Source organism: Hypomesus nipponensis, chromosome 7 (assembly GCF_054491055.1).
Source record: "Hypomesus nipponensis isolate SF chromosome 7, ASM5449105v1, whole genome shotgun sequence".
Lineage (NCBI taxonomy): Eukaryota > Metazoa > Chordata > Actinopteri > Osmeriformes > Osmeridae > Hypomesus > Hypomesus nipponensis.
Window position 1 is genome coordinate 412,349 of NC_140367.1, and position 16,180 is coordinate 428,528.

Consider the following 16,180-nt stretch of genomic DNA (forward strand, 5'->3'; position numbering starts at 1 on the left):
ATATAGTTAATTTCATGTTCTTTCATGTTACAGAGAGAAAGTGACAACGTTGAGGTCTGGTCTGTCCTGATCTCTCACAAGCAGACTTGCATGTCTCGTTGTTTATGACAGCTGAATGTGTGTGTGTGTATGTGTGTGTCTGTGTGTGTGTGTGTCTGTGTGTGTGTAAGCGTGATGACGAGGCTCATGGCTGACCATGTTTCATGACTGAAACAACTCACCTGTAACCATAACCAAGCTCAAACATCTGATCGGATCACGTCTGAGCCTAACACACACACACACAGACATCAATACAGACACCAACACATACACACAAAAATATCAATATACACACACCATCACACATACAATCACACACATACACAAACAACTCCCCTCGCCCTTTAAGCACACACATTAACAGTTGATTAGTCAGTCATTGACTGTCCTCCTGCTGTGTCCAGGAGGTACACATTAACTGCTGAGTGTGCTGACACCCCTGTCCAGGAGAGGAGGGTTGGTCTGGCCCCTGCAGACACCCCTGTCCAGGAGAGGAGGGTTGGTCTGGCCCCTGCAGACACCCCTGTCCAGGAGAGGAGGGTTGGTCTGGCCCCTGCAGACACCCCTGTCCAGGAGAGGAGGGTTGGTCTGGCCCCTGCAGACACCCCTGTCCAGGAGAAGAGGGTTGGTCTGGCCCCTGCAGACACCCCTGTCCAGGAGAGGAGGGTTGGTCTGGCCCCTGCAGACACCCCTGTCCGGGAGGATTGGTCTTGTCCGGCTCCACATCTGCTGCAGGCCCCCTGGTGAGAACCAGAATACCCGTTAGGGCATGCCTTGCCTATGCCAAGCCAGGAATAGAGAGGCCTGACTGGGGTGTGGGGTAGAGCTGGTAGGGTTGGGGTGGTGGAGGGAATGGGAGAGTGGTTGTGGAAGGTGTGGGAGGGAAGAGAGTAGAAAAACCTGATTGTATAGATGACATCTGATTGGTGACAGGATGTTTCTCTCTGCCAATCAGGATAGAGGGCCACAGGATTTGTCAAGACATGTACTGTGGTGAGTGTGTGTGTATGTGAGAGAGAGAGAGAGCTTTCAAACATCTAAGCCAACATTCAATTCTATAAGGTAGCTTTCAAGTCTGTAAGGTAGCATTTAAGTCTAAGCTGCCACACAAGTATAAAAACAGAAGAGATAAGATATTGTGTGAAAGACACAGCTGCTAAATGTAAATGTAAGGAGAGAGAGGTGAATAGAGAAAGAGAAAAGAAAGAGGAGTTGGATAGAGGAAGATAGACTGATAGAGATGGAGGAAGAGAGAGAGGAGTAGGATTGAGAATATCGGAAGGTCAGTCAAGGTGAGCAGAATGTGTGAATGGGAGAGACGTTTTGGAGGACAGAGAGAATGTCACAATTCTGTCTCCTGTTCTCTCCTCACTCCCTCTCTCTCCTCCTCCTCCTCCCCCCTCTCCTGCAGCACCTCCTCCCCCCTCTCCTGCAGCACCTCCTCCTCCCCCCTCTCCTGCAGCACCTCCTCCCCCCTCTCCTGCAGCACCTCCTCCCCCCCCCTCTCCTGCAGCACCTCCTCCCCCCTCTCCTGCAGCACCTCCTCCCCCCTCTCCTGCAGCACCTCCTCCCCCCTCTCCTGCAGCACCTCCTCCCCCCTCTCCTGCAGCACCTCCCCCCCCCCTCTCCTGCAGCACCTCCTCCCCCCTCTCCTGCAGCACCTCCTCCCCCTCTCTCCTGCAGCACCTCCTCCCCCCTCTCCTGCAGCACCTCCTCCCCCCTCTCCTGCAGCACCTCCTCCCCCCTCTCTCCTGCAGCACCTCCTCCCCCTCTCCTGCAGCACCTCCTCCCCCCTCTCCTGCAGCACCTCCTCCCCCTCTCCTGCAGCACCTCCTCCCCCCCCCTCTCTCCTGCAGCACCTCCTCCCCCCTCTCCTGCAGCACCTCCTCCCCCCCCCTCTCTCCTGCAGCACCTCCTCCCCCTCTCCTGCAGCACCTCCTCCCCCCCCCCTCTCCTGCAGCACCTCCTCCCCCCTCTCCTGCAGCACCTCCTCCTACCCCCCCCCCTCTCCTGCAGCACCTCCTCCCCCCTCTCCTGCAGCACCTCCTCCCCCCTCTCCTGCAGCACCTCCCCCCCTCTCCTGCAGCACCTCCTCCCCCTCTCCTGCAGCACCTCCTCCCCCTCTCCTGCAGCACCTCCTCCTCCCTCTCCTGCAGCACCTCCTCCCCCCTCTCCTGCAGCACCTCCCCCCCCCTCTCCTGCAGCACCTCCTCCCCCCTCTCCTGCAGCACCTCCCCCCCCTCTCCTGCAGCACCTCCTCCCCCTCCTGCAGCACCTCCCCCCCTCTCCTGCAGCACCTCCTCCCCCCTCTCCTGCAGCACCTCCCCCCCCTCTCCTGCAGCACCTCCTCCCCCCTCTCCTGCAGCACCTCCTCCCCCTCTCCTGCAGCACCTCCTCCCCCTCTCCTGCAGCACCTCCTCCCCCTCTCCTGCAGCACCTCCTCCCCCCTCTCCTGCAGCACCTCCTCCCCCTCTCCTGCAGCACCTCCTCCCCCTCTCCTGCAGCACCTCCTCCCCCCTCTCCTGCAGCACCTCCTCCCCCTCTCCTGCAGCACCTCCTCCCCCCTCTCCTGCAGCACCTCCTCCCCCCTCTCCTGCAGCACCTCCTCCCCCCTCTCCTGCAGCACCTCCTCCCCCCTCTCCTGCAGCACCTCCTCCCCCTCTCCTGCAGCACCTCCTCCCCCTCTCCTGCAGCACCTCCTCCCCCTCTCCTGCAGCACCTCCTCCTCCCCCTCTCCTGCAGCACCTCCTCCCCCCTCTCCTGCAGCACCTCCTCCCCCTCTCCTGCAGCACCTCCTCCCCCCTCTCCTGCAGCACCTCCTCCCCCCTCTCCTGCAGCACCTCCTCCCCCTCTCCTGCAGCACCTCCTCCCCCCTCTCCTGCAGCACCTCCTCCCCCCTCTCCTGCAGCACCTCCTCCCCCCTCTCCTGCAGCACCTCCTCCCCCCTCTCCTGCAGCACCTCCTCCCCCCTCTCCTGCAGCACCTCCTCCTCCCCCCTCTCCTGCAGCACAGCAGAGATGGAACAGTGATGTCACCCACCCCCAGGGTGCTATCAGTAACCATCTATGATGACTGGAGGGGCGGGCAGCAGACAGCTGTGTCCTTGGGCCGCATGAGTGTGTGTATGTTTGATGTTTGGCGTTTATGTGTGTGTGTGTGTGTGTGTGTGTGTGAGAGAGAGAGAGAGAGAGAGAGAGAGAGAGAGAGAGAGAGAGAGAGACTAGCACAGGAGTGAGACAACAATGGGTTCCACACCGTAGCCTTTTCTCAGGTCAGACCATCAGCCTCAGAGCACCACACACACGTAACCCTTGACACACACACACACACACACTCCTCCTCCTCCTCAAGACACGCACACACACTTCCCCAGCATGTAACAATTACATTACACACTGGTTTAAAAAGGCTAATACATTTTATAGAACTGTTGTTCTCTCTCTCACACACACGTGGACAAACATAGAGGACATGCTAGTGCAACTCTCACAAGACACATAAACAACAGAAGCACACACAAGCAACGCTTATCCCATCTGTAGACACACACACACACATTTGTAAACAAAAACACATCCTTAAATACACAACCTCTCTCACGCAACACAGCCTGCAGTGACATAACACTCACACATGCACATACATACAGATGCACACACACAAGAAGCAAACAGATGGTAACAAATTGCAGCGTAGTATTAGGTGTTAACTTGTCGTCAATAGCAGTGTAGCATTTGGCGCTAGCTTGTTGTCAATAGAAGCGTAGCCCCGGGCGCTAGCTTGTTGTCAATAGAAGCGTAGCACCGGGCGCTAGCTTGTTGTCAATAGAAGCGTAGCACCGGGCACTAGCTTGTTGTAAATAGAAGCGTAGCACTGGGCGCTAGCTTGTTGTCAATAGAAGCGTAGCACGAGATGTGAGTAGAGAGTCTCTGACGGGAGACATCAATGGAGGTGATTGTGCTGCTGGAAGCCTCTGTGACATCATCCACTCCCCCTCAGCAGATCAACAACCCTCTCACCCCTCTGTGACTGCTGGCTCTACACAGACTGAGGAGGCGGAGCAACTCACACACACACGGCTGGTGGGGAGCTGTCAGGAGTGGGGGGGTCAGGAGAGGGGGGGGTCAGGAGAGGGGGGGTCAGGGAGAGGGGGGGGTCAGGAGAGGGGGGGTCAGGAGAGGGGGGGGTCAGGAGAGGGGGGGTCAGGAGAGGGGGGGGTCAGGAGAGGGGGGGGTCAGGAGGGGGGGGGGGTCAGGAGGGGGGGGGTCAGGAGAGGGGGGGTCAGGAGAGGGGGGGGTCAGGAGAGGGGGGGGTCAGGAGAGGGGGGGTCAGGAGAGGGGGGGTCAGGAGAGGGGGGGGTCAGGAGAGGGGGGGTCAGGAGAGGGGGGGTCAGGAGAGGGGGGGGTCAGGAGAGGGGGGGTCAGGGAGAGGGGGGGGTCAGGAGAGGGGGGGGTCAGGAGAGGGGGGGGTCAGGAGAGGGGGGGGTCAGGAGGGGGGGGGTCAGGAGAGGGGGGGTCAGGAGAGGGGGGGGTCAGGAGAGGGGGGGGTCAGGAGAGGGGGGGTCAGGAGAGGGGGGGGTCAGGAGGGGGGGGGGTCAGGAGGGGGGGGGGTCAGGAGAGGGGGGGGTCAGGAGGGGGGGGGGTCAGGAGAGGGGGGGTCAGGAGGGGGGGGGTCAGGAGAGGGGGGGTCAGGAGGGGGGGGGGTCAGGAGGGGGGGGGTCAGGAGGGGGGGGGGTCAGGAGAGGGGGGGTCAGGAGGGGGGGGGTCAGGAGAGGGGGGGGTCAGGAGAGGGGGGGTCAGGAGGGGGGGGGTCAGGAGAGGGGGGGTCAGGACATGAGGCACATGAGAAAGGCGTGGGTTTCCTGGTCCTGTGACAGCAGGTCTTCCACGACCCACAAACCAGACACAGCGTTCAGGAGCGATCTGCAGTCTGCAGTTGAGTTCTCCTCTCACCTTTAATGGGTGTGTGTGTGTGGATGGGTCCGTGTATTTGTGTCGTTTTCCATCGATTTGTTAATTGTTCTCTGGTCCATGTTGAGCAGCTGTTTGCATGTTTTGGATGGAACCTTCCAGTCCTCCAGGAATTGCATAGCACCACACTGATCCAGCACAACACTGTTATCAAACAAGTCCACTGTCTTATCTCATGAATCTCTGATGTGTCTGTAAGAGCCATGGGGGGGGGTGTACATGTGTGGTGGTTGAGTGTGTGTATGTGTGTGGTGGTTGAGTGTGTGTATGTGTGTGGTGGTTGAGTGTGTGTATGTGTGTGGTGGTTGAGTGTGTGTATGTGTGTGGTGGTTGTGTATTTCATTACGCTGCCATGTTTAAACAATCTCCACCCTTGCAGCATTTGCCTGATGTACCAGATAATCTCTCTCTCTCTCTCTCTCTCTCTCTCTCTCTCTCTCTCTCTCTCTCTCTCTCTCTCTCTCTCTCTCTCTCTCTCTCTCTCTCTCTCTCTCTCTCTCTCTCTCTCTCTCTCTCTCTCTCTACCCCTCTCTCTCTCTCTCTCTCTTACCCCTCTCTCTCTCTCTCTGTCTTTCTCAAACACTGCTCAAGTCAAACTTTTACTTCTCCAGCCCAAGAGAAGCATGTGATCCATTAACAAATACAAGCCCAGCCTCGAACAGACTGAGTCACAGCAGGTAGCCAATCAGAATTTTGGAGGTAGATGAGGTCATGTGTTGCTATGCAGTCTTCTCTGTGTTCATGGACGTGGGGGTTATTGTGTTGAAATGAAGAGACAACAGTCTGGCAGGGAGAGACTGGCCTCATAGATCTGACTGATCTAACTTGGTCCTGTGTGAGAGAAGAGAGGTCTGCAGCGTGTGTTAACTTGACCTGCACGTTTCCCCTGAACGCTCCCCTGCTAGCTCCAACCCTCCACTTAACACGTCCCTGCAGCATGTAAACAACACATGACCACACACTCTCCGAATACAGGAAGCTGCCTGTTAGGATGTTTGCATCATCGGTGTGGTCACCACAGAAACAGGAAGCAGACTTTCCCTGAAGGGGAAGTGGAGAGAAACAATCACAACACAACAAGGTGCGGGTCTGTGGTTGGAGCATTTGAATGCAAATCAAGAGATTGCCGGGTAAAATCCCCCCTGTACTATAACTGGGGGGTCAGATGGCTGAGCGTTTAAGGAGTCGGGCTATTAATCAGAAGGTTGTTGGTTCGATTCCCGGCTGTGCCAAATGACGTTGTGTCAGACACTTCACCCTACTTGCCTTGGGGGCAATATCCCTGTACTTACTGTAAGTCGCTCTGGATAAGAATGACTAAATGTAAATGTAACTATTGGCTAAATGATACATAGAGCAAAGAAAGGTATCTTAGTTAGAGCTTCTGTCATTTCAGCTCTCTGGATCCTGGAGACACAGCCTCATTTAGAAAGGTCCTTGTTTTACTTTACTGCACAATTCTCAGATAGACCCTAAAATATATACAGTATACATTTGCCAACTGAATAACCTCATTGTCCATAAAAATAAATCTTTTGCTTTGCCTGCTCCTCTTGGAGTTATAATTCATGTTAACCATAACTAGACGTCATAAAAAAACTGAGTCTCCTTTGATACCCACGAGGCCTTGCCTGGAACCTGGGAGGGTGGCAGTCTCCGTCTGGAGCTCAGCCAATCAGAGGAGCTGGAGAGTGTGGAGCCAGACGTTATTGTGCAGTTCCAAGGGACAGGCTACAGTTGAGGCATTGTTATAAAAACATGCCTTGGCCTGGTTCAACAGGATCCGAGCAGGCAAAGGATTGAGACAACACTGGGTATCTTAATTCAAGTTAACATGTTGAAGGGTAATTTAATTATCGTTAGCACCTGGCAGGTTAGTTTGGGTCTCGTTAGCATCTTGCAGGCTAGCTTTCTCTAGTTAGCATCTTGCAGGTTAGTTTGGCTCTAGTTAGCATCTTGCAGGTTAGTTTGGATCTAGTTAGCATCTTGCAGGTTAGTTTGGCTCTAGTTAGCATCTTGCAGGTTAGTTTGGCTCTAGTTAGCATCTTGCAGGTTAGTTTGGATCTAGTTAGCATCTTGCAGGTTAGTTTGGCTCTAGTTAGCACCTTGCAGGTTAGTTTGGCTCTAGTTAGCACCTTGCAGGTTAGTTTGGCTCTAGTTAGCACCTTGCAGGTTAGTTTGGCTCTAGTTAGCACCTTGCAGGTTAGTTTGGCTCTAGTTAGCACCTTGAAGGTTAGTTTGGCTCTAGTTAGCACCTTGCAGGTTAGTTTGGCTCTAGTTAGCATCTTGCAGGTTAGTTTGGCTCTAGTTAGCACCTAGCAGGTTAGTTTGGCTCTAGTTAGCTCCTTGCAGGTTAATTTGGCTCTAGTTAGCATCTTGCAGGTTAGTTTGGCTCTAGTTAGCACCTTGCAGGTTAGTTTGGCTCTAGTTAGCATCTTGCAGGTTAGTTTGGCTCTAGTTAGCACCTTGCAGGTTAGTTTGGCTCTAGTTAGCACCTTGCAGGTTAGTTTGGCTCTAGTTAGCATCTTGCATGATGCAATGGCTGCCTGATCCAGAACCTACTCCAGCCTCCTTGGAAAGCCTCCTCATTATCTAGTGTACACAGTGCAAACAGAGAGGTATTTATAACCAGCAGATAACCAGGTACTTTCCATTCTGCAGGCTCTGTAGCCCAGGCCAAGCTGGACCCTGCCCCAGACGACGACCAGACGTGGACCATGGCTGGAAGTGTGAGGTCGGCTGGGGAGAGGGGGTGGGGCTTGGGGAGAAGGGGTGGGGCTTGGTGGAAGGGTTATTATTTTTGTCATTTATTGTTAAAAGATCTCCACCTCAGTTCACGTTGAAGTTTTTTTTATTGTCAGGTGCACAGAACCACACAAGGTCAGACTGGGCAGTGAAATTCTTGGGACAAGACAACGCAAAGCAACCTGGCATAACATTACATTACAAGTATTAAGAACATACATTACATCTATGATAAGCTAAAATATAATACAATAATAATAATAAACATCCTAATATACAAAATAGTATGCAATATACAATATACTAGACCTGTAATACACATAATGACCTATACTAACCTTATGGACCTATACTAACCTAAGACAAGTGGGGTACAGTTAGTGCAATAGTGCAATATTGAGCTGAAAGTGACAGTGTGTAAAGTGACTGGTGAGAAATTATCAATGTAAAGTGACTCTCTCTTTCTCCTTCTCTTTCTCCCTCTCTCTATTGCATTTTCTCTCTCTCTCTCTCTCTCTCTATCTCTTTCTCTCTCTCTCTCTCTCTCTCTCTGCCCCCCCCCCCTCTCTCAGATAAGGTGGATTGGAAGCTTCAGTTCAGATAATGTGGGGCAAGCAGCTGTTAGGAGAGGAGGGGAGAGGGGAGAGAGAGAGAGAGGAGAGGGGGAAGGGGGAGGGAGAGACCTCCCCCTCTAGACCTAACTAACATCAAGGGAACTATCACAGTCGTTGTCTTCTGATGAAGCGTTTGGGCTGCAATGGCACACACACACACACACACATATGCAAAAGTACACCAACACACACACAGAACCAGGGTGGTTTCCCTGTCACCTGAGAACTAGAAAAACGTTCCTGTTTATCCTGCTTTATTACACCTGTCAGCTTGACATCATTATTAACACACACGCACACATAGATGTATACACACACACATTTATACACACCTGTATGTATACACACACATACAGTATATACACACATACACATGTATGTATACACACACACACACACACACACACAGGGAAAATCCTCCTCCACACGAACGCACACAGACACACACCTTGTTTGGTATGAACTTGTTTTGACGAGGTGATTATGGCTCCTCCCCTTTACATAATCACCAGGTGCTTCTCCATTCCTATTGGATGCCGAGGGGGAGTGGTGGTGCTACGATACACAAAACAATTCTGAGATCGATGACCTTGTGACGTCATGTCACATGGCCACATCAACTGTGTCTGCGCTGGGCAGGGCTGACCCCCATTGACCCCCACTCTGTCAGTTAGTCATTTAGCAGACGCTCTTATCCAGAGCAGGGACATTCCCCCCGAGGCCAGAACATTTACATTTAATCATTTAGCAGACGCTCTTAGGTAGGGTAAGTAGGGTTTAGTAGGGTAAAGTGCCTTGCCCAATGACCCAACGTCACTTTGCATGGCCCGGAATCGAACCAGCAACCTTCTGATTAATAGCCCAATTTCCACTCAGCCACCCCTCTTGTTAGCTCACACACACATTTACCAACATACACTCATCAACAAATGCAATATCTTAAAAGATGAGGGGCCTTGATGGGTAAATTTTTCATGAGAAACTTACTAGAATGGCAAAACCGCAGTGTGTGTGTGTGTCAATAAGATCAACCTGAACCTCAGGTCTCAGTGTGTTGACATAAGCCCATGCCTGGGGGGATTTGAACCAGAAGCCTTGTCTTGTAACTGTTAGTTAATATAGTAGGCATCGTCAAGTACTCATCATGATACAAACCTTTTTCTTTTTTTTACTTTATTCAGATTTTTTTTTTTTTTACCTTTCGAAACGTTTTCCCCCCAAATTTATTTTTATGGAGCCAAGGTGGGGTCCTGTGTGTCTGTCTATGTCTGTGTGTCTGTCTGTGTGTGTCTGTCTGTCTATGTCTGTCTGTGTGTGTCAGTCTGTGTGTGTGTGTCTGTGTGTGCAAATCTCCTGTTCCTTCTACCCACAATCCTCTGTGTTCATCTGGTCTTGTGACGCTTGTCTCAGTTGTGCACGTTAATTTGTTTAGCTGTTCGATGTTAGAGCAGCAACATGCCCATGCATACACACACACGCACACACGGGGCTCTGCGGAGGCAGAGAGAGGGAAATGATAATACATTGGAGGGAGGTTTCCCAGCATGCCGTGCGAGTGAGAGATGTGGGTGGTGTTCCTGTCACACAGCTCATTTCAACCAAAACATGAAGCACAGAAATATAACAATCCACAGCATTTGTCTTGTTCACACACACGCTCACATTAAGTGACTGTCCCAGTCACACGATGTGACACGCTGCCCCCTGCAGGGAGGAGACAGTACGGCACCAAACAAAATAAAATCAGGTTTGAGGGTAATGGCCCCCTCTGTCTTCTTTTGCAGGTATAAGGAGGAAGTAGCAAGACTTCTCCAGAAAGTAAACAAATGCAGCCCTCACAGCCTCACCCCTCATGGAGGTCAGTAAACTAACGTCTTTCTTACAGACAATGTGCTTTATTAATCCCAATAATATAATAAAATTATAATTTAAATGTTCAACATTGATATAGTATTACACAAACGGCACCAAGAGAAGAAAAAAAATACGCTCAACAGGTAGAAACAGTTACAGCAGGTAAAGTTGACGATTTTTAAACAACTCTCTGGAAAGGCACAAATTGGGGCTGGTTTGATTCCAGAACGCCCTCAGCACAGTCATCAGTCAAGAATGTCACCCAGCAGGTTTGAGACCCACCCTACGTCTGCAGGGCAAGTGGAGGAGGAAACAGAGAAGGTGCATCCTGTATGCGTGGCCGTCAGCCTGGGTCCACTGGACCCACACACACACAGACATCATAGGGTCCTTGGTAGGAAGGCAGTTAAGTAAACAGGCTTGATAATGACAAGGTCCAGATAACGACCCATCATTGAGTCGAGGTCAGACCCTCCCAGGGCTGGAATGCTTTAATAAGATCTGAGGAGAGAGAGAGGGGGAAAGAGAGAGAGAGAGAGAGAGAGAGAGAGAGAGAGAGGGAGGAGTAGGAGAGGGAGAGAGAGAGGGAGGGAGTACAGCTACCAGGTGAACTGATGTGTGTGTGTGTGTATATAGATATATATATATAGATAGTAGTTGCTCTGACGAAAGGAAGCAACTTCAGTCTCTGTGGTGACACTACCAGGACACTTCAAGTCTGCTCTGACAGGTGCAAAGGATTGTGGGTCGTTGGGCTACCGTGGTTACCGTGAGCTACAAAGCTCTGTCTAAAGAGGCTGGAAGACGATGCTAGGGTTCCTCTGCGCGCACGCACACACTTCAACAACAAACAAAACACATCCCCTTTACAAATAATTTTCAAAACAAAAACACCCACAATAATCTATCAATATACATACATTAAGCCACAAGGAAATCACCAACTACAGCTTTCAAATTTACGATTTCATCATGTGAAAGAATACCAAAAATATAGACCTTCAAAATGAAATAATGAAGCATTTTAAATCTGACTCCCTCTTCTAAGAAGCCACGCAGAAAGTTCAGTGATTTGGGGTCATTTGGTGACCCACACCAGAAAGCTGTCTTCAAACACAGAAACATCCGATGACACGTTTGGGGAGCTGCAAAAGGAATGGTGAGCTGAAGATCAGAACCTTCTGGGATATTTCCTGCTGCTGGAGGCCTCTACCTGATCAGGGGGCTTCTGACCTACAGGACTGTGTGGGCTGGGGGAGGTTAGGGGGAGGGGCCGGGGACAATGGTCCTCATCCCTTCATCTGCATGGGAGAGAGCAGGGGGGGGCTGATGGGCTCAGGTTACATCATGTTTAGTGTCCTGGAGCTCGTAGACGCTCAGAGACCAGGAATGTCCTCCAGGTGCATCCAGGAAGTGGCGTCAGGCAGGGTGGTATAGTGACAGAGCGGGGGGATGGGGGGTTGAAGGTCACAGTTAGGGGAGGTTAGTCCTGTCTTTGGGGTATGCAGCCCTCCATCTCCAGAACCTCCGGCCAGCCCTCGTACTTGTTGCTCTCCGCGCTGTTCTTGATGTACTGGACACACACACACACACACACACACACACACACACACACACACACACACACACACACTTAATGTCTGTCTACCTGATCTGATAACGTGTGTCTGTTCCAACAGGCCAGATGGAGAGCCAGGTTACCCAATGTCTCCTCCACAGTGTGTCTGTTACTAGGTACACAGTGTGTCTGTTACTAGGTACACAGTGTGTCTGTTACTAGGTACACAGTGTGTCTGTTACTAGGTACACAGTGTGTCTGTTACTAGGTACACAGTGTGTCTGTTACTAGGTACACAGTGTGTCTGTTACTAGGTACACAGTGAGCAGGATGCAGACAAACAGGATCAGGAGTCGAGGTGTGACAGGTGAGCTGGGCGTGGCTCTCCAGCTGGAGGGCTGCTTCCTCAGCCCTCCTGGGGAGTCAGTTACCTGCTCGAAGGGGCTCTTTGTCTTGATGCCCTTCCCTCCCACGAAGATCCAGTTGTCTCTGAAGCCCAGGTTGTTGATGCTTGTACTGCCCAGCTCCGAGATCAGGGCCTTCGCCTCATCATTCAACCTGGTCAGGGTCACATCACACCACATTGAAGGAAAAGTAAATATTTGTTCTTTTAGCAGACACTTTTATCCAGACATAGAGGGTGATTTGAACCTGACACCTCTTCATCTGCAGTCAAATCCACTAAACACTGTGGGGGCTCAGGTGAGGGGGGGGCTCAGGTGAGGGGGGGGCTCAGGTGAGGGGGGGGCTCAGGTGAGGGGGGGGCTCAGGTGAGGGGGGGGCTCAGGTGAGGGGGGGGGCTCAGGTGAGGGGGGGGCTCAGGTGAGGGGGGGGCTCAGGTGAGGGGGGGGCTCAGGTGAGGGGGGGGGCTCAGGTGAGGGGGGGGGCTCAGGTGAGGGGGGGGCTCAGGTGAGGGGGGGGCTCAGGTGAGGGGGGGGCTCAGGTGTGGGGGGGGCTCAGGTGTGGGGGGGCTCAGGGCGACTCCACAGTGTCATGCTGCTGAGCAGGTGTGGACGGGAGAACTCTTACTTTGTGGCTGAATCATCAAACGTGGCCATGAAGACAATGGTTCCCAACTCGATTTCCTTCAGGAGCTTAATGACAGGAGCCACCTCTACAGGGGGACACAGATAAACGTGACACCTCTACAGGGGGACACAGATAAACGTGACACCTCTACCATACGAGGACAGCAGCATAGGTCTCACCTCCAGCCCACAGGTCAAAGAAGTCTGTCTTGAGCAGCTGTCCACTTTTCCCTGTAGAGCAGCAGGGTTAGAGACCAGAGACATCAACTCTCATTCACTTGACTAACAACCACTCATAACCATGTGATTAATAACCATGTGATTTACTGACAGGTGGGCAGTGGCTGAGTGAGAGCCTCTACCAGGTGTGTGTGTGTGTGTGTAAGTGTGTGTGTGTGTGTGTGTGTAAGCTTAATGACTCGTTCTGAGGGGGTTAGTACCATTCACCAGAGCGATGTTCATCCCTCGTCCCACATTATTCTTCACTCCACTCATCAGGCTGAGGAACACAAGAAGCAGTCAGTCACACACAGGACCTAGGAACCAGTCAGTCACACACAGGACCTAGGAACCAGTCAGTCACACACAGGACCTAGGAACCAGTCAGTCACACACAGGACCTAGGAACCAGTCAGTCAGTCAGTCCATGGATCCAGCCAGACAAAGGATCTCAGGTGTTGCAGTACTGAGTGCAGCAGCAGTGTTGTATGTTCATGGAAGAGGCCGGCTGTGTGGAGTCACTGTATGATGCCGGCTGTGTGGAGTCACTGTATGTGTTCTTAGCTCGCTGAGCAGATGAGATCATGTTCTGTAGGTGATAAGACCAACCTTTAGAAGGACTAGATTCTGCTGTTACACACACCTCATCATGAGGATGTCAATAAATAGCCAGATATGGCACTGTTCAAGGAAATAGAGGTGTGAGAGAGAGGTGTGTATGTTTGAAGGGTGAGGTGTATGCGGTGTCTCAGGGCTGAGTACATGTTGTCTTCCAGGCAGATCTTGGGTCCCACCACACTGGCTGCCCCGCTGGCCATTTTGAAGGAGAAATGGTTGGAGGGACACTGTTTAGACACACCACACTTCAACCTGGCCGGCCTCTGGGTTGCTGTGGACACACACACACACACACGCACACACACACTAGAACCCTGCTCCTTTTACACCTTTATCAAACACACACTTGGCATCAGATCACAAAGGCTTGGTGACTTAACTGCCCCCCCCCCCTTCCTCTCACACAAATACACACACACCTTTTGAATGTTTGAGTGTCTACAAACAGTTCAACAGTAGATAAATCCACATATTCAAAAGGACTTAAGCTGTGCACACTACTGATGACAGACCAGGTTTGCTGCAAGCTTAACGACACAGTGCTGTCTAGGTGAGCTACAATCGCTGTCTGTAGACATGCTCTGTGCTGCTGGGTTAGGGTTACAGCAGCCACCCCTGAGCACCCAGGAGGGACAGCACACATACGGTCAGACACCAACCAGGACGGCCCACAGCAGGAGTCACATTGTACAGACTGGGGAGGATTACTAGGTTTTACTTACCTATCATACATTGTTTATAGGAATGTGAGTTGACACTGGAGTAAGATTATTTACATAGAAATTAAGAACCATCTAGGACTGAGATTAGAAACAGTGTAGAGCAGCACGTCAGTCCCTTGAGGTGCATGAGAAGAGATCTGTACTTACCCTGTTCCTCTGCAGACATGGACCTGGCTGGGAGGGAGGAACAGGCACACGTCACACATACATCAGCTGGTCCTCCCAATGAATGATCCTGCTAGTCACCTCATCTGGTTACATTAGCTCAATTCAACCCACAAGCTCACATTTTAGTCAGGCACAACCTTCAGTGTGGTTAAAGGGGTAATGTTGAACACTTAAGCCTAGACCAACAGACTCAGGTGCAAACTCTGGTTTCTGAGCCGTCATTTGAAGTTCTGTCCTGTAAGAGGATGAGCCAGACGGCACCACTGACTGCCCAGCACACTCACCAAACATGTTCCCCAAATTGAAGTCCATGTTGATTTCTAGCAGCTCAAAGGCCAGACATACAGCCAGGATGAACACTGAAACCACGGCGACCAGCTTCAAGATGCCTGCCAAACACAGGACGCACATCATCCGGAAGACCGACACAACATAGAAAGATCTATCAAGTCACTTTTAAAGATGGATTAACAAGTAATATATTGGTGGCAGGTGACAAATGAGTATGGATGTGTTAGTCTAAACAGAAAAAACACACACACACACACACACACACACACACACACACACACACACACACACACACACACACACACACACACACACACACACACACACACACACACACACACACACACACACACACAATAAGGAAGTTTCCAGAATTGTAGCGACAGGTGACAAATGAGTATGGATGTGTTAAGACAAATAATAGAGAAGAATAACACAAACACACCGATACAAGCGACGTTGTCAGACCCAGCTAACCGTCCGTCCATGCATGACTGGACACGGAAACATTCTAGCAGCATGGGGTAACATGTTGGCGCCACTGATTTGAGACAATGCTAAACTTACCACCCGCTCGAACCATGACGTATATAGTGTTCAGTAGGCGACCCTGGGGGCAAACACATCGCTGCTGTCAGTAAGGGAATCAGCCAGAGAAAGGGCAAACTGCGACTGTAGCCATACAAGGGACTTCGCTAGCGGGACAACTTAACCCCTTAATTTCACCATGGTAATTCAAGTAACCGTTATGCCTAGCTATCAAATATCCGGTGTCTAGCAGCATGGATTCTGACCAAGAGAACCGTCATGGAGTAACTTGATCTGCAGTGTCTCGCTGTAACTATGTAACTACAGTAGCAGGTTAGCTCGTCAGCTAACATGAGCTGAACGACAAAACAAGGTGGCTACGTTTGAATTAGACTAAACCTAGGACAGAAAATCCACGCGTTACATTTAATTTACACTCCCAAAAAATAAAAGCAAGCAAGCTAAGTTGTGCGTTTCTCTCCTTATGTGCTTACCTGTTAAACACCGCTGTAGGATTTGGCCCCGTACCGTCCCGCTAGCATCTGATCTGGCACAGGGCACGCCTTCTCCTTTAGACCTCCTCCTCGCTCCCACGTGAGCGCTGTAGTCGAATGTCATAGGCTGACAGTTTTGGCAAAGGTTCACAATCATTTAGTCTAATATTTTGACAAAATATTATTAAAAGTCTAAATTTTGTCAAAGTATGTATATTAACTAAGTATATTTAATTAGAAATACACATGTTTTTTTCGAACCAGTATAGCTGACAAAAAAGGAGAAAGGATGGGAACTGATATTGAGAGGGAGAGATAAAGACTCGCAT

General features: G+C 51.2%; 1 protein-coding gene across 2 annotated transcripts; it reads right to left on the reverse strand.

Moving 5' to 3' along the window:
- Positions 1-7,845: 7,845 nt before the first annotated feature.
- Positions 7,846-15,960, reverse strand: fam3c (FAM3 metabolism regulating signaling molecule C). 2 transcript variants are annotated; one of them, XM_084701088.1, is made up of 10 exons: positions 15,852-15,960; positions 15,397-15,439; positions 14,823-14,927; positions 14,518-14,544; positions 13,793-13,919; positions 13,252-13,310; positions 12,992-13,042; positions 12,813-12,897; positions 12,215-12,341; positions 7,846-11,798 (listed from the first exon to the last, which is right to left on the reverse strand). In XM_084701088.1, exons 2-10 carry the CDS (start codon positions 15,410-15,412, stop codon positions 11,709-11,711), a joined length of 687 nt encoding a protein of 228 aa, XP_084557214.1. In that variant the 5' UTR covers positions 15,413-15,439; positions 15,852-15,960; the 3' UTR covers positions 7,846-11,708. The 2 variants fall into 2 exon arrangements, with proteins under 2 accessions (XP_084557214.1, XP_084557213.1); XM_084701087.1 differs by lacking the exons at positions 15,397-15,439; positions 15,852-15,960 and adding an exon at positions 15,275-15,374.
- Positions 15,961-16,180: the final 220 nt, after the last annotated feature.

Bases quoted from the DNA above. Each gene is read 5' to 3' on its own strand.
- fam3c (XM_084701087.1), bottom strand. From the start codon at position 15,350: ATGCTGCTAGAATGTTTCCGTGTCCAGTCATGCATGGACGGACGGTTA. The intron at 14,545-14,822 runs GTGAGTGTGCTG...CCTCCCTCCCAG, and splicing joins CAATTTGGGGAACATGTTTG to CCAGGTCCATGTCTGCAGAG. The intron at 13,311-13,792 runs GTACTCAGCCCT...TGTGTTCCTCAG, and splicing joins ATCTGCCTGGAAGACAACAT to CCTGATGAGTGGAGTGAAGA.